The sequence below is a fragment of the Hemicordylus capensis genome, chromosome 6 (assembly GCF_027244095.1).
Source record: "Hemicordylus capensis ecotype Gifberg chromosome 6, rHemCap1.1.pri, whole genome shotgun sequence".
In the NCBI taxonomy this organism is placed as follows: Eukaryota; Metazoa; Chordata; class Lepidosauria; order Squamata; family Cordylidae; genus Hemicordylus; species Hemicordylus capensis.
The window spans coordinates 33,079,094-33,104,465 of NC_069662.1; the positions used below are offsets into that span (position 1 = coordinate 33,079,094).

Consider the following 25,372-nt stretch of genomic DNA (forward strand, 5'->3'; position numbering starts at 1 on the left):
TTTCTCCACAGGCATCTCACAGAAATCCAGTTATCTGTCCTAAAATTCACAGTGGGGGTGAAGGTGAAATAGAGAGCGAAATAGAAAGATCACTAGTCCTTGGACTCACTCAGACTACAGTTTGTAAATAATTTATTCCAAGGTATTTTTTTTAGAGGATGGTGATCTGTAACTTTCAGCCAAGATCACTACTGAGAAATTTTGTTCTACTGAGGTTGGATTTCCAGGGTTCCTCTCAAAGGCAGAAATTTGCTGATGGATTTTCTGAGGGCCTCCTTAAACTCTCTGTTTCTCAGGCTGTAGATAAAGGGATTGATCATGGGAGTCAAGATCGTGTAGAAAACAGAGAAGACTTTGTTCAGATCCCTCAAGGTGTCGGTCTTGGGTAATAAGTACACAATGATTAGCGTTCCATAGAAAATTGTGACCACCATAAGATGAGAGGAGCAGGTGGAAAATGCTTTGCTCCGGCCAGTGTTTGAAGGGACTCTCAGAATGGTGGTGATGATACAAACATAGGAGACCAGGGTCAGCAACAGTGGTGGCAATGTGCATGCAGAGCCCAAGACTGTCATCACCATTTCTGTCTGCTGGGTTTCACTGCAGGAGAGCATTAACAATGGTGTGTAATCACAGAAGAAATGGTCAATTTCATTAGGGCCACAGAAAACCAACTGTGAGGCAAAAAATGTGGTAAATGCACTAGCCACAATGCCTGTGATCCAAGAAGCAACAGACAATTGAGCACACAACTTGCCGTTCATGATAGTTACATAATGCAGTGGTTTACATATGGCTACATATCTGTCATAAGACATTGCAGATAAGAGATAACTCTCAGCTCCAGCCAAAAAGGCAAAGAAATAGAATTGGAGAAAACAACCAGTAAAAGAAATTCTGTGGTAGTCACTTATGAAACTGGCCAACATCCTAGGCAGGATTGTTGAAGTGTAACAGGTCTCCAAAACAGACAAGTTCTCCAGAAAGTAGTACATGGGCTTGTGAAGGTGATGATTAGACATAATTACTGCAACTATAAGGATGTTTCCAGTCATTGTCACAATGTAAACTACTAAAAAGACAACAAAGAGGATAATCTGAAAATCAGGAAGCGTCTTGAATCCTAGGAGGACAAATTCTGTGACTGTCGTTTGATTATCCCTCTCTCTTTTTGCCATGGATATTTTAATCCAATTATTAAATAGTTGCTGACAAGAAGAAGAAGAAGAAACATTCAACAAATGCTATCTATTCAACAACATGAATATTCACATTTTATTAGCACCCAAAATCATTATGTCCACAATCACCAGATAACTTTTGAGCTGGATGAACTCTTTCTGATTTATTTATAAAAACTGATCAAAACCATTGTAAACATGCTTTGGCTTGGACAGCCATTGACAAATTGACTGTGCAGTATAATCAGAATGATGTGTTATACTCTTACTTAGAAAGAGAAAAAGCTTGAAACAACTGTGCCAAAAAACATTTTGAGTGGTTAAAATTCACTTCTTCCTAGCACATGTGTGAGATAAGAAATTTGAAGTCTGACGGCTCATATAATAATTCTTTAATTTCAATTTTCCATACCATTTTCCATTAGCTCAACTTCACTCCCATTAAATGAAAGATGTTTTGTATCTTTCCAGACAGGCAAGGATTCTGTTCTGCAAAACATAGATAGGAGAGTTCAGTGTTGGGTTTTCCATAGCTGAACATGGATGCACTGATGCATCTGGCGTAGTTCTAAGAACAATTGGATACATCTCTTCAGAACAGCTGTTGCTTCATATGGATTTTGCCCCATTATAAAACATCACTGGAAACACCTCCCAGCATCAATTGGGATTTTCTAATGGAAACTTTGGGCATGTCTATGGAACTTGAGTAAAGTCCATGTCTGCACACTCAAAATATAACCTTTGGGCTTTTAAAAAGAGACTTTTTATATTTATTCATGTTTTATGTATGCTTTAAACATGTAAATATTTGATAGGATTGTTAGTATTTGGGATCAACATTTTGGTATTAATGAAGTGATATTATCCAACACTTATATTTGATTAAATTGTGGTATCTTATGATCTAAGCTATTTATATATTTGAACTGAGATTTCTATTCAATTCAGATGTGAATTTATGACTACTACTATGAATATTTATATACCACTCTTCCACCAAGGTTCACAAAGCAGTTTACATAGAAAAATAAATAATACATAAATAAGATGGTCCCCTGTCCCCAAAGGGGGCTCATGATCACAATCTAAAAAGAAACATAAGGCAGATACCAGCAACAGCCACTAGAGGGATGCTGTGCTGCGGCTGGATAGGGCCGATTGCTCTCCCCCTACTAAATATAAGAGAATCATGACTTTAAAAGATGTCTCTTTGCTCAGTTAGCAACAATATTCCTTTAATTATTTGTGTTCTGGGGTCAACTAAACATAGTATATTGTCTGAGGAGTCTCATTAAATGTCATGTTGAGCTGGAGAAATAAATTGTAATGGGGAAACAGAAGTGAGATGTAGAAAAATATCAGCATGTATCAGTAAATGACACAAGTTCTTATGTGCTGAGCTCATTCTCGTGAAAAAAGACACAGAACAATTTTACAAAACATGGAGGGGAACCCTTTCATATCCTGCAGATCAACAAATTTGGGAACCTAATGAGGAAAATAGCTTATGAGGAAATATAGTCAGTTGTCCCTGACCTATCCCACTATCCCACCCTCGATAGTACTGATCTCAGGCAGCGCCCTTTCTCAGGTTTTCCACCTAACTGTTTTTTTAAAAAACCTGGAGATGACAGGGAGGCATATACAAACCCCTGCTAACTAAGCAAAGATGCAGCTTTTAAAGTAGTAAAGTAAAGGTAAAGTTGTGCCCTTGAGTCCGGAGCCCTGTGGTTGTCTTTGGTAGAATACAGGAGGGGTTTACCATTGCCTCCTCCTGCGCAGTATGAGATGATGCCTTTCAGCATCTTCCTATATCGCCACTGCCCGATATAGATGTTTCCCATATTCTGGGAGACAAACCAGCAGGGATTCAAACCAGCAACCTCTTGCTCGCTAGGCAAGGCATTTTCCCATGGTGCCATCAGGTGGCTCTCTTATATTTAGCAGAGAAAAGAAACGGTTTCTATTCAACTCAATATAGTGTCCCTCCAGTGGCTGTTGCTGATGCCTCCCTCCCACTTCTTTCCAGAATTACCATTTTCTTATCTCTTGCACTATGCAAACTGCTTTAGGGACATTATTGTTGAAAAAGAGATATGCACAGTAACTATTATTCAGTAATTGTTATAAAATGGCCCACACACTGCTCAGCAGTAGGTAAACAGAAGGAGGGCTGCATGGTCACAGGGAGCCTTCAGCATCCTTGCAGCTAAGGCTTTTTGCACAGCTGAGTGAGCACAAAAGGGGAGGGAGAAGTGAATTTCGAGTCTCTCCCCTTGCTGCAGAGGAGCTTTCTGCTTGCAGGAATATGTCCCTGAGGGTTGCACAGCCCTTAGGGACAGTGTGGCCCCAGGCATTGCCATGCCTGAGGTGAGCCGCCAAATGTTGCCTTGCCCCGTGATCCTGGTGGGATCCAGTTCACTTTCAAAGCTGACCTTTGCAAGCTCTGAAAATGGGAAGGAGAAAGGAAGTTTGCCTCTTCTCATCTTGTGTTTCTCGCAAGCTTTGCGAGGAATGCGAGGGGAGGTGTCCTTGCAAAATTTGCAAGGATCATATCAGTCCTGAAGAGCAGCTCCAATGGCAGAAGTGTGTGTGCATGTAGGGGGCAGCTTCCTGCCTTGCTGGTGCCCCAATAATATGCTGACAGAGGTGACTGCCTCACTTACCTCATGGAATGGCCTCTCCTATTCAGGAACATATCCCTGCAAATGTAACTTTTTTTGTCGTGCGGGGAAACCAAAATCACTCTCCCTCCCTCTGGAAACTCACTCCGCTGTGCAAAAAACCTTCATTGCAGGGGTGCTTCTGCCTCCCCCTCCCCACACACACCTGCTGAATTATAGCAGGTGGGCTACTGTTAATTAATTAATACATTAATTAATTAAGAATACACACACAATAAATCTCAGCAAATGACATGAGCTCTGAGGCATGAATCCAAGTGCAAATTTTAAAAAGAGGTAAGGAAAGGCAGAGTGGACGCCTAATAAGTAGACAATAGGCAGGAATTTGTCTAAACAAGGAGGCAGATATGAGAGCTGAGGTTCTTTTACCTGGAGATGCTAGGGACTGGACATGGGGACTTCTGCATACCACAGGGACCCTCTCCTAGTGAGAGACCACCCTGATAGTGAACATATTTTGTGTAATCTAAACATCCCCCTAAAGGTTCTTCCTATTAGCACTCTCACTAAGAAGACTTTTAGTATCCATTACTGTGATAATACCAGCAGATTTTCAGAAGGTGAGGAGGGAGGCCAAATCTCCTAACACAATAATGTTGCAATACCTCTAGAAATATATCTTTCCCTCTCCCACGCAAAAAACTTTGTACCTTCAAACAAGCTCCCTCCATCACTCCTTTCTTTGACCTCTTTCCTTATCATATCAGGAGCCATAGATATGGATCCACTTCCATTCCCTCAACAAAATCTGCCTCTGCGAAAAATATATAATGCCTGTTCCTCCTGCCTGCCTGCATTCTCTAATTATATCAGGTGGTTATATAGCCTGTAAAGTAATAATCTCTCTGGACACTTCTGCCAGAGGGAATTCTAGGTTAAACATTCGCGATACTCATTTCAGATAATAAAAGGATAAAGGAAAACATTTGATTGAATAAATACCTTTATTCTTAAAAGACACACACCTTGAGAATGTAGACACACAGATACGCTACATGCACAGAAGTTCCTGTATATTTAAGGTGAGGTGTAAAAAATGTATTTCATCATTCAAACTCCTGAATCTTATCTTGAATATAAAATCTAAGCCATCCATCCATCCTGTCCATAATTTGACATAGAGAAACTAAGTGACAAGGGGCATAATCTATTCAAATTTTACTCACATCTGTTAAGAATTTGCCACATACAGTAGTTTGAAAACTGAGCCTAAAGAAGTCAGTTTCATTTATCAGATGCTTAGGTTCAGCCAACAGCAAGGTTGGCTGAGTTTGTTTTTCTTGTCCTTTAAATTTCATCTGGATTTGGGGTAGATTTCATTCTACCCCCAGTTGTGTGAAGATGTGTAAATAAACAAACCACTGCATTCCAAGTTACACACTTGTTGTCAAACACTTACCTGCACTCTGGTACACAATCTATTCACAAATATGGCCACTTACCAGTTATGATATTTATGTTATGAATTTTAAAAAATGACACAGGGTAGAAAACCACCGCAAAATTAACGGACTCTATATGGTGAGGTTTCTATCCTATCCCCATGTTAATCCATTTGTAATAGGAGCGAACACTCTGTTTCTCTTTGGAAACTTTTTTGTTTTCCCGTGCAAGCTCAACTGACCATGAAAGATGATACTGTCAGAAAAATAGTATTAGGCACTGCATAGTTCTGTTCTCCCAAGTTAGGATAGATGAAACCAGCCCCTCCCACAACATCACATCTAGTGTTGGAAGAAGTGACTAGAGTTGTGCAAACCAGCTAAACATCAAGCCAGTTAGATGTCGAGCCAGTTCAGTTCGATGGCTCATGGTCAAACCAAACCACCCCCTGTTGGGTCTGACCCCGGACCTAACACCCCCGAATGTTCAGAGGGTTCACAGACCTGTTCTTTTTAAAAATAATTACCTATACTCCCCTCTGGGGAGTTGCTTGAGGCAGAGACGGTGGTGGGTGGGTCCGTAGAGCTTCCCCCTCCCCCCACCGGCCTTTGATAAGCCCCCCTCCTGCTGGTTCGGGTGCTCTTCAGCTGGTTTTCAGCCTTCTCCTGCCCTACGTGCCTTCTCCTGCCCTATGTGCCTCTGCATGGGCAAAGAGCAGGCCGGAGGGGGGCATATTAAAGCCGGCAGCGGGAGGGGAAACCTCCATGAACCCCCCCTACTCCTTTCGGTTTTTTAATGAACAAAGATCCACAAACCCACTCACCCCGGACCAAACTGAGCCAGGGGGGTTCAAAGGGGGTGCCAGACCGAACTGTCCTGGCTGGGTTCAAGTCCGGTCCGGACTCAAACCCAACCGGGCCAGCCAGATCCATGCACATCCCTAGAAGTGACTCATTCAGAAGCATCTGACTTTGTAGAAGCAGGATTTTAGCCACCAGAACAAAGTCAAAATAATCACAAGTAATTTAAGGTTTGATGACATAGCCAAATGACAGGAAAGAAAAGTGATTGCCAAGGTGGCATTATTAGATGTACAGTATCTGGACCTTGTTTGTTATAAGTGCTACAATCCTGGGTCTGATCTAAAAGATGATGAGCATCTCATAATCTCTTAATTAGGCCTCGGAGGCACTGTTCATTCTGACAACACAATCTATGCAAGCCAAAGTAGTATGGTTTGAAAATATGGTGGTGCTGTGATGCAGAAACTTCCCACCCACTGACAGGAGATATTTCCTTCGGGAAGCAAGCTGGAGGACTGCAAAAAAGACAGGTAGGCCTGAAAGTTGTGCAGTAATGTGTACAGGCATGGAACAATCCTTTGGACTGCTTCCGGTGAATCGCTCCTCTACATGCACTCCAAAAAATCCTTAGAGGGCTGATTCAAATGAACACCCCACTCATTTAATTAAAGGATGTGACAAGAGCATATCAGCACATCCAGCAAAATTTTTTAAAAGTAAATTAAGTACATGCAGCCCTTCGGGGGGCTTGCTGAAGACGTGGGTGTGTGTGCGCGTGGGTTCCCTCTCCCCCCACCGACATTCGTCAACACCACCGTGGCCGGGTAAGTAATGCCTTTTCGTCTCTTTGGGGCCTCCTTAAGATCGAACGGCCACCTTTTTGGTGGCCGCTGTGCATATGCAAATGCCCTCTGCGAGGCAACGGCATTGCGCTCCTGAATGAGCACATTGAAGAAGGTGGTTGTGGTTCCTTCTGAGGGAGCGCTTTGAGGAAGGGACATGGCACAGGCCAGTCATGGTTGCAGAAGCCAGCACTCCTCAGCAGCAGGGCAGGAGGAGACTGAGCTGGAAGAAACCAGCAAAAAAGAGAGTCCATAGTCCCTGCTCTGCTGCTGTCGCTGCCCCTGCACTGGCGGGGAGTCGCAGCACAGGTCACACCCGGGCCCCCTGCACTGCTGCTTCCGGCTGGGTTTAGGGCTGGGGATGAGCCGCTGTGGCCATTTGGTGCCAGCAAGGCCCCCCATGGTGGCCGTGATCTTGCTTGCCTTTCTCTTGGCCTCCCGCAATTTTGGCGGGAAGAGCTGGCAGTAATCGGCGTGCTCCCTCAGGGCCAGTAGGCCGAATGAGCTCTTAGAGGCAATCCCACTGGGGGAAAAAGACAGGCCAGGCAGAGGAAGAGCGAAGGAGAGGTGGTGGAGGTAAGGAAGAGGATTGGGTTGGAAGCTGGTGTAAAGCGCGGGAAGGAGAGAGAGAGAGAGAGAGAGAGAGAGAGAGAGAGAGATATTTTTTTTTTTAAGCTAATATTGAGGCAGAAAGCGGTGAAGAGGGGTAGAAAAATCAGTAAGGGAGAACACAGAGTCAAGGGGTTGCCGTTTATTGGAGTTATCAGCTTGCCCTTCTATCCATCCCCATCCGTAATGTATTCAGCCTTTCCCCAAACCTGCAAACACTCCTGCCATGTTTGGTGGTGCTGGAAAGGGTGACATGCGTGTGATCTTAGCAGATCTGCATGTTCAGAGAGACTTAAAATGTAGAGCTGGGTTTGCTAACCTGTGTGAACCAGCAGAAGCCTTAGCACTACACCCTTTGATTCCTGCTTCAGAATCCTTCAGTTAGACTCCTGGTAAGGCAGCCACCCTGCTGCCTGTCATATCTGCGAATGGCCATTCAGTTTTGTGCTGAAGGCCTCTTAATATACCTACTCAAAGTTCCATATTTTTGAGTTCCAGTTTCTTAGCCTTTATTTCCTTAGCTGTAGTATTGCTGCCGACACTTTTAGGGTAGTGTTTTTAAAAGGAGCCAAGGTTGGTACTGTCATTTGTGCTGCTAGGTGAGACCTAGCAGCCACCTTACTACTATCTAAAACTGCCAGAATAAAACATGTAGATTCAAAACATAACTCTTCTCTCTCCTTTATTCAATAATGTCTCTGCTTAGGAAAAGATTATCAGTGTATTGTTGGGTTTTTCCACTGTGGCTTTTGGATAGCAGATGTTGCGCCATCTCTGTGCATACACAGAAGTTGCCTTCAATTACAAGAGTAATTGTAAGAGTGAACGAACAGTGGGGAGGGGGCAGCTGAGAGTGGGCGGCTAACACTGAGCAATAAAGTGAAGTATAAGTTTGCAACATATTTTTAAAAGATGGTCATGCTAAATCTAGACTTGACAAATCTCAGGTGCCAGGGAGCCATAATGCCTCATCCTTTCCCCCTCTCCCTTCTGATCAAAGCATAATCTTCTTATCCAAAATTATGAGATGTATAGTTTTAAAATTTAATGTTTTCTTTTAAATGATTCTAATTTTAATGATTTTAATGCTTATGATATTATTTTAATTGTAAACTGCCAAGAGATGCAAGTTTAGGGCAGGTATAAAAGTCTGTTAAATAAATAAACAGATAAACTTAAACCTGAAACCCCTTTACTAACTGCTGGTCTGAGAAACTGCACACAAAGAATGTACAGAAATGGCGCATGAAGAATTTACCGGTCCTTGGCTCCAAAAAGGTTGAGAAACACTGCCCTAAGGGGAATATCTTACAGTGCTCACATCGTCTCCCATTCATATGCAATCAGGGCAGACCCTGCTTAGCTAAGGGGACAACTCATACTTGCTACCAGAAGACCAGCTCTCCTCTCCATTTGTTAACCTCTAGTTTCAGTTTTACATGCTAATGAGGCCCCTTTGTGCCTCACCTCTGCATTCATGAGAACTGTGTTGCCTTCAGGCTGGTCATCCAACAGGTAAATCTGCATGACTGGTCAAAAATTAACCAGCTTTTAGTTTTCCATGAATTTCTCAAATGGATTAGTCTTCATTTTCTAAAACATTATTGTCAATTCTGGTATAATTCTGCCAGACAACACCCTGATAAACTTTTTTTTTTTTTTTTTGCTACATAACATCATCCTGTGCATATTTAACAAGATAATGCCAGTAAAATAAATTAAATGTCTTGATGTGGTATAAAATTATTGAGTTAAAATTTTAACATACACATGCACACATATGATGCTCACATAATTTAGTGCTTCTAAAAAAAGAAATAAAAATTTAAAAAAATCTTCCCCGATAACTTACTAGAGATATGCACCTTGTGAATTTCTGCTGGGTACATCTCTCAAGACACACTGCTTCCCCATCTATTATAGTAAATGTCTAGGCAGAAATTCAACAGGTCCAAAATCACTTACTAAGATGCATCTGATGGATTTATGTTGAGTGCATTGTAATGTTATACACAACATTCCATGAAGAGGCTACTCTGAAGATGTGCCACCAGCGTCATGCATCCTCACAGCATCCAGCTATGTCCTCCGATAATCCGCACTGAATTCTAGAGGCTCTTTCAACCCTAGAAAGTTGTTCAATCTGACACCAATTCCTCAGCCAAAAGTGGAATCAGCAGTTGGAGAAATTGTAGAGAGCTCAATAAAGGATTTGATTCCTCCCAAGCATTTACGAGGAACTTATTTGAGTCCTGAATAATATTAATAGTATGTATGTCTGCAAATTGAATAGATATCACAACCTGTACTGCAAGGCAAGGAAATGTAATGAAATTCAGCACATGAAACCAGGAAGAGTTGTAACCTGGCAACCCTTCATAAATCCTTCTTCCATCCAATCCAAGGGCTTTAAAAAAACACAAAAAAACCCCGCCTTTGCTTTGCCATCATGCCAAATGGAGAAAAGAAAAGGATTAGCTGGGGGCGGGGGGGGATAGGTAAAGCTGCTGCACTTGTTGAGTTACTATCTGGTTGCATCCCTCCCCAGCTCAATGTTAAGCTGGCAGACCAAGGCAAAGCCAATGTAACAGTCCTTACTGCTTACATGGTGTGGACGTTCATGGGTACACTTTATGCTGCAGTTTCCAAGGATTTTGCAGCACAAATGAAAACTGTAAGCATCTGAATGCTAATCTTACACTGAAAGTGTTTTGACAGTTGAATTGTCTAAAAATAGCAAAATGCCCCAATGTGTATGTGAACATGCTGCAGTGTTACAGTCATCTTAAGCCGAGGTGTTTTTTTCATTATTGAAAAAATACATGCATGTTTTTGTGAGTCTTTTCATTCATTCATTCATTCATTCAGAGAGAGAGAGAGAGGTGTGTGTGTGTGTGTGTGTGTGTGTGTGTGTGTGTGTGTGTGTGTGTGAAGTTACAACAGATGTGGAATACATTACAGTAAATACAAAGCTCCTCAAAGAGAAAATGACAATTGAATAGGGCTCTGGCAAGCATTCTTATTCTCATATTACAGCTGGGAGTTGAGGCTGAGAGGGAATGGTTTGCCTCACACCACCCAGTGAGTTCATTCATGGCAGCAGCAAATCCCAAGTAGAAATTTCCTGCTTTGTAGCCCAGTCTGTTAGTGACTGTGCTATATCCGCTCTTTTGATTGCTTTTAAAATGGGATTCAACAAATTCATGCAGGAGGATAATAGCAGTAGTTATTAGCTATATCAGCTAAATTGAGCCTCCATGTTCAGAGGCAATATACCTCTCAGGGCCAGATATTTGGGACAATAAAGGGGAGGGGCTCTTTCCTTCATGTCTGGCTTTTAGGGTGCTTTGAGGCATTTAGTTGGTCTCTGTTGCAAGCCGGATTTCTGTCTAGATGGACCTTTGGTCTGATCTGATCCAGCAGAGTTCTGCTTATGTTCTTAAAAGGTTATGCCAAATACATAGTGTTGGACTGGAAAATATAGATGAAATCCAGGCCTGTTCAATAATTAACTGGTTTGCTGATAGCAAAGGGTCATCAGTTCTAGTAGCATTATCTGTAGTTAGTTTCTCCCACACAGTGTTCTGCTTGGACAATATTATTGCAGACGTGGCGCTAACTTGTGAAGGCTACCATGGTGAATGAGTAGAAACATGTCTGCATGCCTCCCCTCCCCACAATTTGCTTGCCATGTTTTCTAGAAAGACAGGGGAGATTTTGGAGACTCCGAGGAGTCTACCAATGGCCAGTATGACGTATGGCTCTTGACCAGGCTTGCATAGAGCACAGAGCCTCAAATATCTCCTTGATGACAAGAGCCATCTTAATCCTAGGGAGCTGTGTAGCAAAAGGCCTCAGAACAGAGGCTGAGTTATTGCATTGGTATCTCCTTCCTGAACTGAACAAAGGTTTGGGAGCAACAGTTTATACCCCACTCAACCTAGAAGGATAACATGGTTCGTGGCCATCTCAAAGTCTTTGGGTGCCTGAAGCAAGGTACTAAATGGCTGCTGCCTTGCTTTAAAGGAGCAATTTCACTCCTCACCTTGTGTTGCTTTGGAAACATGCAAGTGTGGGATAAGAGGAGGCTGCTGGCAATTCATGCACACTCACTTCCTTCAGATGCACCTGATGCATTTCTGATTGATGCATTGTGTCACTATCCACAGCATCCTATACATGAGACTGCAAAGAAAATATGTCATTAATATATGTAGATAATATATTCCTTGAAGAGAACGATCTCAAAACAGTGATGCATCAGCTGGTAACCTCCAGGCTGGACTATTACAATGTGCTCTATGTGGGGCTGCCTTTGTACGTAGTTCAGAAACTTCAGTTCATTCAAAATGCAGCAGCCAGACTGGTCTCTTGGATAACCCAGAGAAACCATATTATGCTTGTTTTAAAACAGTTGCACTGGCTGCTGATATATTTCCAGGCGAAATACAAAGTGCTGGTTATTATCTTTAAAGCTCTGAATGGCTTGGATCCGGGCTACCTTAGAGTGCGCCTTCCTCGATATGATCCCCTTCGCTCGTTGAGGTCATCTGGAGAGGTCCGTCTCCAGTTACCACTGGTAAATCTGGTGGCGACTCAGAACTGGGCCTTTTCTGCAGCTGCTCCTGGCCTAGGGAATGCACTCCCAGCAGATATCTGCAGTTTAGGCTCGCTGTCGGCCTTTAAGAGAGCCCTACAGACTTGCATGTTTGGCCTGGCCTTCCAAGGTCTTAAAATTGTTTTTTTAAGTATTTAAATTAGTTTTAAATGGTTTTTAATTGTTTTTGAAATGTTTTTATATTGTTCTTGGCATTGTGTCTTAAATGGTGTGTGTTTTTATGTCTTTTTAAATTTGTTGTACACTGCCCAGAGCCTTTGGATAGGGGTGTTTATGAATGTAATGTAATGTAATAATGAATAAATGAAGAGACAGATAGATAGACAGATAAACAAACAGATAGATAGATAGATAGATAGATAGATAGATAGATAGATAGATAGATAGATAAGCACTCTGTAGAACTTGCTTGTGGATGAGACCCACATGGCTCCCCTTGCTCCCAGCTTTCAGGAAGTGAGTGCCATTTTATTCAGGCTTTTGGCCAATGAGCTGTCCCTGCTCTTTTTAAACATTTAGCTATGTTTTGTTCAGTTCTTATATCTTCTATTGAATTTAATTGTTATCTTGTTGTTCACCACCCTGGGATCTTAGGACGAAGGAAAGCATATAAATATAAATATAAACTGTGGTGGCTCACTAATGAGGTGAGGTGAGGGCTACAGAAAGTACTTGCACCTCAAGGTGGCAATGTGGGTATTGCCTCATCCTCTTTCTGCCTATCACTTTTCCCTTCTCCTTTTCCCTTCTGGGTGCACAGGGATAGGATTTAAAATCCCCGTCCCCACATGCTCAAAGGGTAATTGGAGGGAGAAAGGGAAGGCATTACTCCTAATATGTGCTGTTACAGGCTCAAATCATGCATGCTTCATTAGTCAGGATGTCAGCCAGTGAGGCTGTTCTCATGAGTAGCCTAGCACAGGCTAGCACAGCTAGGCTAGGCTGGGCTAGACTGCTCATATGGAGCTCTGGGATCTGCACGGATACCAGCACTCCTCCCCAGCCAAACTTTACTTTTAGGCCTGGCTCTTAGCTGAGGTTAAGGGAACCGGGCTTCCCTTAAACCAGCTGCCAGGATCATGTGTCTCCTCGGGCTGCATGCAGCCCAAAGAGAAACAGAGACAGGTGCCTAAAGTGGCTGTCTGATGGGGGAATCACCCCATGTACCATGCTCGGTGTGTGGTGCATTGTGGGATACCTGGAGTCCGGGACACATCATCCTGGCCTCCGAAGCTCTGTGCTGCCTGGTGCACCACTGCTCATCTGGGAGCATGGTCCATGCTCCAAACAAGGTTCAAAGAATTGTCGGGGGAGGGGAGTAATGTTTCATAGCCTTCCCCCCACCCACCCTCCCACCCTCCTGAACGGTCATGTGAATAGCTCCAGTGTCTAATTCAGGGCTTCACAACTTCAGAAGAGAGATTCATCTTAGAGACCGCCTTCTTCTACATGATCCCCACCACACGTTAAGGTCATCCCAAGAGGTCCATCTCCAGTTACCACCAGTTCATCTGTTGGCGACTCAGAGGCGGGTCTTCTCTGTAGCTTCCCCGGGGCTGTGGAATGCACTCCCAGCAGAAATCCGTAATATGAATTCATTCCTGGCCTTCAGGAGAGTCCTTAAATCCTATTTGTTTGGCCTGGCCTTCCAGGGTTTTAAATTTGTTGTAAATTGTTTTTAACTGCTGTAAGTGTTCGGCCTGGTTCTCCAGGGTTTTTAACTGTTTAAATGTTTTAACTGCAAATTAGTTTTATGCTGTTTTGATCATTTTTATTTTAACTGTTCATTGATTTTAATTGTTTTTATTTTGATGTAAACCACCCTGAGCCTTTTCTGGAAGGGTGGCATATAAATAAAATAAATAAAATAAATAAAATAAATCACTCCAGCTGTTGTTGGATCACACCTCCCATAATCCTCAGCCACAGTGGCCGATAGTCAGGTATGATGGAGTATGGTCAACATTGTACGGCCCTGGTGTAGGTTAGTGCATTGAAATACATGTATCTTGTGTAACTATAACTGAGCTGAATAAATGAAGAGTAAAACGACAAGGACCTCTTAAAACACACCTGCCAGACATTAGTAGTCGATTGGGCAGAAGTTCATAACCAAGTAACATAAAGTACTTATCTTCTGCTCATTGCTCATCAAGGCCCAAGTTCTTCATTTATCTCTCTTACATAGCTGAACTCCTGCAGTGCATCATGAGAGCTTTAATCTGTGAGGAAGAAGGTCCAGGAGGTAAAAATATTATGGAGCTCTGTGCAACACAGTGCAAAGCCCCATAAGGTACCAAAGTGGAATTTTCCTTCTGCCAACAGTGGCATTTTTCTCCTTCTTGTGATGTTTGCCTTGCTTTCTTTCTAAATTTGGGTTAGTAGAATGTGAATAATTTCTTCAAAAAGTCAATTGCTTTTCTTCAACACAACCAGTTGGAAAATGTGATTAATTAGAACCTTTTCTTTCAATCTGAGGGAATTCATCTTTAGATGTACATAAAGTAGCAGGTAGATACTTAACAGCATCCTAATTATTTCTGACTCAAGTCTAACTTTTCAGAACCTGTTGCAACAGAACAAATGTTTACTCATCAACAGCCTTTGAAACCAACGTCAAAGACCTCCTTGCTGAACTTGAGCTCTTTCACTTGTCAAAGAACCACTATCCCAACCAATCACAGCAATTCAATTCACCTTTGGACAACATATTGAGTGGGGGAAACGTTGACATATAAGTTATAGGGTAACAAAGAAAGCAGTTTGCTTAACTTCTCTGTTTGTGGTCTGATAAGATAACTTATCAGTGTCTATATGTCCTGTTTCTGAAATAATGCCTTTGGCAGTACTTTTTGTGACAAGATTTCCCCCTTAACAAACAGAAAGAACAAATATTTTATCAATTTAATTATTAGCAGGAGTATCTCTCCAGTCTTCAGACTAACATCCGCGTACTAAAGTATAAAAGCTCCGTTTCCCCCTTTGCTCTTTCTACCTTGTGCATTCCAGCCACCAAACAATTTGGAACCATGAAGTGGCTAACATTCATTTCTTGCCTTGCCTTGGTAAGCTTTGCTCAGTCTAAATACCTGCCCAGAAGAGCCCGGGATGCAGGTAAGAAGGTGTCCGAACATATTCATGCTCTCTCGCATATGGTTTGCACACAAGTGTCATCAATCCATTTGTGTGGACTATTCTGTTACTGGGTTTGCAATGCTGGTGGGCTCAACCCCTGGGAAGTGTTCCTGTACAAAACACATTTATTTCAATGTAGTGTGCTCAGGAGAAGTTGCAAGTGAAGGGTACCTTTGTACTAGATATGATTCAAATACAATTTCTATCAAAAATTGCAGCCATCGGTCTAGTTGACTTCCTTGGGAATGTCTAGGATAATATATCCATCTCCTGATTTTTGGCTTTTGCTGGCAAGGAGCAGGGAAATGCAAAATGCTGTGATGTGAGGATAGTTTTATTAGGTATTATCCCTGCTAATTGAGCAAAGAGCCACCTTTTAAAGGGGTGATTCTCTTATATTTAGCAAGGAGAGAGTAACTGGCCCTACCCAACCCCAGCACAGCATCTGTCTAGTGGCTGTTGCTGGTTCTGCCTTATGTTTCTCTTTAGATTGTGAACCCTTTGGGGGACAGGGGGCCATCTTATTTATGTGCTATTTAATTTTCTATGTAAATTTCTTTGAGAACTTTGGTTGAAGACTGGTATATAAATATCTGTAGTAGTATTACAAAGTGGAAAGGAGGGAACATGTGTCTCTTAACCTCTCATTCCAGACCAAGACAAATAAAGTATTAAAATATAGGAATATTGTACACAGAAACTATATACCATGCCATATAGTGGTTATTGTTGCTTATATGCTCTCTGTCCCATTGCTTATCTCCTGGGATTTTTTTCCAGTCATGAAACCTCCAATGAGCTCACAGAGCTCCTCAACATGTAAAGAGTTTCTTGTTCACTTTGACAGAAGGAACAATTGTGTATGCTGAGTTGCCCTCCATCTCCATGGACAGGAGCTTCTTGGGGAAGGCAGGGTCACTTTGAGTTCTGGGTCAAGGACAGTATATCTTCAATAGAATTGCATAGAGAACATTTGAATGGTTGCATCCCAAGTTTTGCTTCCTCCAGAGGAAGGACTTCTTGCTCTGGAGACTCCTTCCTCTGAAGGAAGCATCTTCCACTGGAAGAAGAGAACTTTTGGGAGCAACCCTTGATCTTTTAACCATTTCCCTTTAGTTATACAATGCATTGTGAAACCTATTTGTCATGATTTTTCTCTTAACCCTAGGGTGTTTTTTTAAAGTGCTCTGCCCAATTACTTTATTCTAAAATCTTAGTGCCAAATTAATGCACAACTCCCTACAGTTCATGTTACCTGAATTAAATGTCTATACTTTTATTTGTGGGTGATACTATTAACCTAAATTTTATGTTTCTCATGGCTGGTTTACACAAGCATTGCTTTGACTATGGGATCAACTCTGTGTGTTCCCAATTAAACATTATGGACAAACGTTAGCATTTTGTTAATGGTCATCTGAATTCACTTGCTATGTAGTGTATCTTCTCATATGAAACATGGTGTGAAATGCAATGGGCTTGATATTTGATTGCCACACTCCTCTGTCTCTCAGGCATGAGGTACTCAGTGCTTGAAGGCTCTCCTACATTAGCTTCTGTTTATTGCAGTTCTGCCCATGGCCCCTCTTCAACATGGGAACCTCTTGACCATCGGCAAACATACAACACTGTACCAAAAGTGAAGGCTTTCTCACAATGAAAAATATGCAGTATGCCTATTCCTTGGGTCACCCTTTAAACTTTGTGATAAAATTAGCATAAGTGAAAAGTGTAACATGTAAAACCTTGGCACAGTCTGTTAAAATAACACTATGAGATGGTTGAGGTTCAATGCAGGCTATGAGGAATGCTCTTTTGGCACACAGATCTTCCTTTTCACATCACAGTAAATAGCAAATATTGCTAGAACACAGAACCAGTTATGGAGCGATCCCTGTCATACATCTCTGAGTTAATTTTCATCAACAGCTGTGATTCGCCAACCCATTTCCCTCTATCCACCTGCTCCATAGTGTCCTATTTTTAATTAGCTAAGAAAACTTCAATGTACATATATGTTATTCTAAAAAAATGTGGTTCAATAATTGATGGTTGTCTTATTTACAGGGCATCATGAGACCCTCAAACACTATGCAGTTATACCACAAAGAGATTTTGCAGCCGTGTAAGTGTTGTTGAAAAGCTTTGCTATGTTGGGCTGAAGGTGTGTGTATGTGTTTGTGTGTGTGAAAGCACAGTAAATACGGAGGTTCAGAACTTCCATTAAAGTAATAGTTAATATTGGCAACAATAGAATAGTGCGAAGTTGATATCAAGAGAAGTTAGAAACAGTGGTAAACATTAGGACCATAATGTCTAGTTGATTAGTTGATCAATGAAAAACATTAGTCAGCACATTAATTGATCAATGAAAAACATTAGTCAGGAATCATATTTTAAAGTTAATTGTTTTTAATATGTAATCATAAAGCATGTCCAAATGACTGCCACCAGTTTAGAAGAGGCATTCCCATTGAATGAGAGGATGCTTCTTCCAAATAGAACCTGGTGCTAGGGTTGGAACCAACATTTCTCCAAAGTGAAACATGAGAAGGAATGTCAGAGTTCCTCCCAAGGAGCAAAAATAAATAAAATGGCTAAAATGGCTCCCTGTCCTCAAAGGGCTCACAATCCAAAAATGTCTACTCTTGCATCCTTTTTCACACAGTGGCTCACCAGATGCCTCTGAGAAGCCCACAGGCAAGAGATGAGGGCATATCCTTTCTCCTGCTGTTGCTCCCCAGCAACAGATATTTAGAGGCATTTTGCCTCTTATGCTGAAGGTGGACGATAGCCACCAGACTAGTACCCATTGATAGAACTGTCCTCCATGAATTTGTCTAAGCCCCTTTAAAAGCCATCCAAGCTCGTGGCCATCACCATATCCTGTGGCAAAGAATTCCATAGATCAATGATGTGTTATGTGAAAAAAATACTTCCTTTTGTTCGTCCTGAATTTCTTGGCCTGGTTCTAGTGTTGCAAGAGAGGGAGAAACATTTCTCTCTGTCCACTCTCTCTAATCTGTGCATAATCTTATAGACTTCTATCTAGCACCTTTTAATGTGGTGATTCTCTTTATTTAGCAGGGGGAGAGTAACTGGCCCTATCCACCCCCAGCACAGTACCTCCAGTGACTGTTGCTGGTGTCTATCTTATATTTCTTTTAGATTGTGAGCCCTTTGGGGACAGGGATCCATCTTATTTATTTATTATTTATCTGTGTAAACCACCCTGAGCCATTTTTGGACAGGCAGTATAGAAACTGAAATAATAATAATAATAATAATAATAATAATAATAATAATAATAATAATAATACACCAGATATAACTGTAGTCGAGAAGAAAGAAAAACAAGTCAAAATAATCAACATAGCAATACCAGGGGATAGCAGAATAGAAGAAAAGGAAATGGAAAAAATCACAAAATACAAAGATCTACAAATTGAAATTGAAAGGCTGTGGCAGAAAAAGACCAAAATAATTCCAGTGGTAATTGGCGCCCTGGGTGCAGTTCCAAAAGACCTTGAAGAGCACCTCAACACCATAGGGGCCACAGAAATCACCATCAGCCAATTACAAAAAGCAGCTTTACTGGGAACAGCCTATATTCTGTGACGATATCTATAACAAGAGCAACAACATTGACAATAAAATTCTGGCATCCCAGGTCCTTGGGAAGGACTCGATGTCTGGATAAAACAAACCAGTCAATAACACCTGTCTGACTGTGTAAAATAATAATAATAATATAATAATAAATTAATAATAATGTTTCCCTGTAACCTTTTTTCCAAACAAAAAAGCCCCAGGTGCTGTAGCCTGCCTCATAAGGAAGGTGCTCCAGGCCCCTGATCACCTTGGGTGCTCCCTTCTGTAGCTTTTCCAGTTCTACAATGTTCTCCTTAAGATACGATGACCGGAACTGTACACAGTACTCCAAATGTAGTCAAATCATTGATTTGTATAAAGGCATTATAATATTAGCATTCTTATTTTCAATCCCTTCCTAATGATCCCTAGTATGGAATTTGCCTTTTTCACATTTGCTGCGCACTGAGTCGATACTTTTAACGAGCTGTCTACCATGACCCCAAGATCTCTCTCCTGGACAGTCTCTGACAGCTCAGACCCCATAAGTGTATATGTGTGTGTGCGGGGGGCGGTGGTGTGTGGTTCCCAATATGCATAACTTTACAATTGCTAGCATTGAACCACATCAGCCATTCTGTTGCCAACTCGCCCAGTTTGGAAAGATCCTTTTGGAGCTCCTCACAATTGGTTTATTTTCATTATAGTTTAGGGTTATCTGCAAATTTGGCCACTTCCCTGTTATCCCAACTTCTAGATTATTTATGAATAAGTTAAGCACTGGTCCCAGTACAGATCGCTGAGGGACCCCACTTCTTACTTCCCACAATTGTGAAAACTGTCTATTTGCTTCTACACTCTGCTGTCTATCCTTCAACTAATCACCAGTTCACACATGAAACTGTCCCCTTATCCCATGACTGCTACATTTACTCAAGAACCTTTGGTGGATAACTTTGTAAAAAGCTTTTTGGAAGTCTAAGAATACTATGTCAGCTGGCTCAGCTTTATCCACATGCCTGTTGACACTCTCAAAGAACTCAAAAAAGTTAGTGAGGCAAGACTTTCCCTTGCAGAAGCCATGCTGATGATAACTTCATCGAGGCCTGTTCTTCTGTATGTCTAACCATTTTGTCCTTAAGTGTCCTTTCCATCAATTTACCCAGCACAGATGTTAAGCTAACCAACCTGTAATTTCCCTGATCCTCCCCTGAATCCTCTTTTGAAAATCAGAGTTCCATTAGCTTCTTTCCTGTCCTCTGGTCCAGAGCCCAATTGTATTGTTATATATTTTTGCTTGGAGATCAGCAATTTCACATTTGACTTCCTTCAGAACTCTTGGGTGAATGCCAACCAAGAAACAACTCCAAGAGAATCTCCAGGTCATATACCACCCAGAGATTTTGGGTGGTATATAAATGTGCTAAATAAATACATAAATAAATGTATAAAATATACGACAAGAAAAATCAATAAGCACAATCAGAATGTTAAATAGATGTAGGATGGAAGAGCATCTACTTTGCATGCTGAAGATCCCAGGTTCAGTCTCTGGCTTTTCCAGCTAAGGTCTGTGGAGACTCCTGTTGGAAACCCTGGAGAAGTCATCCCTGCCTATTGGCTACTATAGCTGGGAATGATGGGAGTTGTTGCAGTCCAACATCTGCAGGAGGACCAATGTTGTGCAGCCTGATGTAGACAATAGTGAGCTAGTTTGACCAATAATCTGACTCGGTATAAGGCAGCTTCCTAAATTCCAGTGACTATGACATTCTAAATATGACCACATCTACACATATAGCCATTGCAGTTCATAGGCCTTTATGCCAAACCCTCACATTCTTGAGGCATTAAGCTCATACTCCCTGCTTGAAACTTGAACACCATTCTTTAAAATGCCCTTGTCCTAAGCATTCAGATAGCATATAGCTATGTTGGAAGTAACCATATTCTTATATTCTTTTCCAGACTCCTTGCCCTTTATTCTCAATATGCACAGCAGGCCACCTTTCAGGAAGTGAGAAAACTAGTGGACGATTCCCTGGAGCTTAGAAGAAAATGTGCTGCTGATGAACATTCTGACCCCGAATGTACAAAACATTTGGTAAGCTTTAGAGAGGGAGATGAGCAAAACATGCTTAGAATTGTTGCTATATTGCACTGACTGGTATTGTGGTCCATCATGAGCTTACTTAATGTCTAACTAAAAGCAAGCAAAATTGCCAAAATGGCCTCCTCCCTCACTCCAGCTGCTAGTGGCTGCGTGGGCTGTCCTTCAAGAAAGAAGGAAGCCCACACAGCCAGCTCACCTGCCTCGCTGCAGTCTCGCTGACTGCAGAGAGGCAGCTCATATTTAACAGACCATGGTTCCGTGTTACATATTACCTGGGCTGTAGTATAAGCCACCCCAGTGTCAACTAAAGGTTGATACAGTGTGAATAAAAGAGGTAATGTATAGGGATGTGCTCGAATCATTTCGGTGCCTCTTTGAGGATGCACCAAAATGATTCGGCTCCATGTTGCTGAAATGTTTTGGTATCGGCCATTTGCATGCCAATGTCCCGCAAGGGATGCTGGGGGAAGCATCTCATCACCGCAGCACAGCGCTTTAAAGGGACAAGTGGCACAGGCTGTCACTTCCATGAGGAAACTTGGGTAAGAACAGTGCCATGATGGGGCAGCGTGGGGCAGTGGAGGCTTGGGGAACAGGCAGGTAGGACCTGCCCACCTCCTCTTAAAGGAACCCCTCGCTGTCCTTAGGATGGCACCGAAGCAATTTGGTGCACATCCCTAGCAATGAATCAAGGTCAGTGCTTAGGATTACATGAAACACACAGCCAGATGAATAATGCCCAATACATTGGTTCCAAGAGTTCCAATTGAAAAATCCAGTGGAAACTCTGGCTGAGTTCAGATGTACAGGATAACCACAGTTATAAGTGGCCAAGGTTGTAACTGCAATATACCTGAATGCACAATACTATGGTTACGGGCCAAAACTCTGGTTTCCCTCGCCAAACTCCAATTGGAACCTTTGTTATCTCTACATTTCACTGCTGAAAACTGAGGTTTTGCCACCGAAGTGCCTGAATGCTGAGTCAGCTATAACTGCTGTTTCATGTCTATTCCAAATTCCAATCATAGAGGCAGCAGGGATGTGCCTTGGCAGCCAGGCAGCAGGGAGGGGCTCCCCTCTCCTTCAGCTGGAGGTTGGCTAGCCATGGTTTGGTGAATGTCTGTGGTGCGATTTGGAATTAAGAACTGAAACCCTGCCCATGCTTAACACCAGTTAACTTGTAGATCTGATCTGGACCCATATTTCAAATGGATGCCCAATTACGTCTGAAATCCAGATATCTTCTTCTAACCTGGGTTTAAAATCCAGTGAAACTAGAATGTTCTGTCAGTCTGCAATGCTGCACAACTGAAGAATTACAGCAACGTTTTGCTTCTTGCCTTTAGCATGAAGTTTTCCTGGATGAAATTTGCCATGAAGAAGGTTTTGCTGCAAAGTATGGATTTACTGACTGTTGTGCTAAAGCTGGTGAAGAGAGAAATGCTTGTATTCAGGGCCATAAAAATGATACTCCAGAATTCATTGCTCCATTTATAAAACCAGAACCAGAGGAGGCCTGCAAGAACTTTCAAGAACACAGAAACGCCACTTTAGGCCAGTAAGTAAATTGATTCAGTGCTACGGGGCTGGTTCTGCTCTTGGGGATGAATAAAATTACTGCCAAATTACTGCTACTGTCTATTGCAAATCATCTCAGATACTGACTGCTGCTACTTATCTGCTACCAAATACTGACAACTTAGACTGCTACATGGCAAGTAACCATGCTAGCTGTGATTGAAATGAAAGCAGTGCGATACAGGCAGCCTAATTGTAAGCACAACTGCAGCTCCCGAATAGGAGAGCAGTCCCTTGTTTGGGAGTCTGAATCTATTTGCTTCTTGTCCCTCTTTTCAGTAGTGCCAGCCAAATGATTGGCCTCCCTAAACTGTATAGTGGATTTCTTTCTGAAGTATGACAGTGTGTGATCCTTTGTTCTAAGGCCCAAAGTAAATGGAACATTAAACACTAGGCCTGTGCAAATTCATACTCAAAAATTCCGATTTTATCCTAAATTGTGTATTTGCAACCCACCCAAATGGCAGGGGGTTCGGTCTAATGTTGAGCCAAATTGTGGGGGGGGGGGTAGGCTTGACATCGAGCCATCGAACCGAACCTGTTCACACCTCCCTAGTGCTTTGTTCTTCAGAGTTCTAGCACTTCTCAGCCAGCAAGCCTTTCCTACGATGTTGAAGGTTGCACTGAAAAGTTGGGTGGTGCTCTATCTGCTGTCTGTTTTTGGCATCTTTTTCTTCAACAGTTTTCAATATTATTTCAAATAATCTCTTAATGGCATGACTGGTTTCATTGGAGAAAGAGCCCCAGAGTCCTGCCATCAAGCTTTGTGACCAATTTCAGGGCTCTGTGTTGAGCCAGTTCAGAAATATAAAACTTGGCATAACTGAGGGTGTTGTCATCTTTCTTTATGAAGGCACATTTCCTAATAGTCCAAATGTGGGTGGAAAGAATGACTGGGGGGCTTCCAATTCCAGAATTTTTTGTAGTTCACTGCCTTGAAACAGGCCAGTTTTGGGAATTCATAGTTGTTGTTTTTTAAATTGAAGTTTGTGAAAAATCACAGGATTGCCTGATCTACTTCCAATTGCATACATTGCCTCCTGTCATCCAGCCTCACATGTGTGCCCAGTTTATAATCCCTAGGGCCATCCCCTGATTTTTTACCCCCACCCCCGATTTTCCCCATTGATCACTTTTGGGGGAAAATCTGAATTTAAGTCAAAATTTGGATTCTAATTCCAAATCCGATCCAATACATGACATTGCCAGAGCCCATAGAATCCAAATCCGACATTGTTGAAGTCAGATCTAGACATATCCGAATCAGAATTTTCTGAATATGCACAGGCCTGTTAAATGCATCATCATCCCCTTGAGGGCTCATTTAAAATAAAATAACAACTGCATGAAGGCCAAAACTGATTGAGAATTATAACATATAAGGAGGATGTGTTTAAACCTTTACTTCCATGCCACCTTCTAAGTGAAAGTTTGCTCCATGGGTGATGAGCCCTGTGAGCCCTTTGGGGACAGGGATCCATCTTATTTATGTATTATTTCTCTATGTAAACCGCCTTGAGCCATTTTTTGAAGGGCGGAATAGAAATTGAATTATTATTATTATTATTATTATTATTATTATTATTATTATTATTATTATTATTAATATGATGATGATGATGCATTCAAGGGCGTATTTGGAGTCACATAGCTGCTTTGGAGGGGGAAAGGAAAGCTTCTTGGCAGGAAAATATGTATATGATTAGGTTCATGCTACATATGATTAGATTCATTAGATTTATATGATTAGATTCATGCTACTTGTGCATCATGGTTCTGATTTAGACTGGGCCCTTGAGGAGAGCTGGTCTTGTAGTAGCAAGCATCAATTATCCCGTTTGCTAATCAAGGTCCACCTTGATGTTCATTTGGATGGGAGACTACATGTGAGCACTGTATGATATTCCCCCTTAGGGGATGAGAGCAGGGAGTTCCATGTTCACTCCTTTCCATCTCCAGGTAGGACTGAGAGAGACTCCTGCCTATAGCCTAGGAGAGCCACTGTGAATCAGTGTAGATAGAACTGAGCTAGATGGATCAATGGTCTGACTCGGTATAAGGCACCTTCCTGTGTACCTAATGCTGCTTTTTTAGCTTAAAGAAAACCCCAAGATGACAATCTTGCATTTCTTCACATCTACTTGATCTCTAAGAAACGACATTTCAGATTAACTCAAGCTACTTTTTTTGTCATAGATACATCTATGAGGTTGCCAGAAGGAATCCTTATTCGAATGTTATTACAGTCGTCAGTGCAGCACCGAAATATGGGGAGGTGATAGAAATCTGCTGCGCTGCAGAAGACAGAGCTGCATGCTTCGGCGAAAAGGTACATCACTATCATCCAAATCATGATGTGAGGCTTTTGAGTGACACTCAACCTACAACTAATTGGTATGTGTAGAAAGAATTGACCAACACTTTACACTATCTATGAAAATAATGAGGTCATTCACAAAAACTGTGTTCTACCCGGGTTTGGGAGCTGTGTGCGCTCCCAATTTTTGGTTGTGCGGAACCAAGGTAGGAGAAAAACTGGGTAACTATTCCACACAAATGAAAATTGGGAGCACACACAGCTCCCAAACCCGGTCAGAACACAGTTTTTGATTGTGTGAATGACCTCACGGTTTCATCTGAGGTAGTCCTCCTGAGCATTCTTTTTTTAAAAAAAAAAATCAAGCCAGGGCAGGTATTTATGATTCATATTATTGGGCACTATAAGGAAAAGCCTGTTTTGCTTTCCCCCCTCCTTTTCCCCACTCACCCTTTTTGCCAGAAAACTGAGACAATATTATTTCCCTCTTGCTGACCCTCTTCTTGTTTTGT

At 41.9% G+C, this 25,372-nt stretch overlaps 2 protein-coding genes across 3 annotated transcripts in view; one reads left to right on the forward strand and one right to left on the reverse strand.

Moving 5' to 3' along the window:
* Window positions 1-115: 115 nt before the first annotated feature.
* On the reverse strand, window positions 116-25,362 carry LOC128330217 (olfactory receptor 6B1-like). Of its 2 annotated transcripts, XM_053262688.1 has the most exons (3): window positions 25,311-25,362; window positions 1,594-1,670; window positions 116-1,208 (listed from the first exon to the last, which is right to left on the reverse strand). In XM_053262688.1, the coding sequence occupies exons 2-3, from the start codon at window positions 1,594-1,596 to the stop codon at window positions 207-209; spliced, it is 1,005 nt and encodes a 334-aa protein (XP_053118663.1). In that variant the 5' UTR covers window positions 1,597-1,670; window positions 25,311-25,362; the 3' UTR covers window positions 116-206. The 2 variants fall into 2 exon arrangements, 1 of the variants encoding a protein (XP_053118663.1); XR_008310012.1 differs by lacking the exons at window positions 116-1,208; window positions 25,311-25,362 and adding an exon at window positions 9,471-9,839 and having other exon boundaries at window positions 1,254-1,670.
* Window positions 15,091-25,372, forward strand: part of LOC128330216 (albumin-like) — a 28,883-nt gene continuing 18,601 nt past the window's right edge. Inside the window, exons 1-5 of the mRNA XM_053262687.1 lie at window positions 15,091-15,237; window positions 17,326-17,383; window positions 20,818-20,953; window positions 22,312-22,523; window positions 24,740-24,872. Of these exons, the coding sequence (XP_053118662.1) occupies window positions 15,153-15,237; window positions 17,326-17,383; window positions 20,818-20,953; window positions 22,312-22,523; window positions 24,740-24,872 (624 nt within the window). The 5' untranslated portion in view covers window positions 15,091-15,152. The remainder of the gene's footprint in view (window positions 15,238-17,325; window positions 17,384-20,817; window positions 20,954-22,311; window positions 22,524-24,739; window positions 24,873-25,372) is intronic.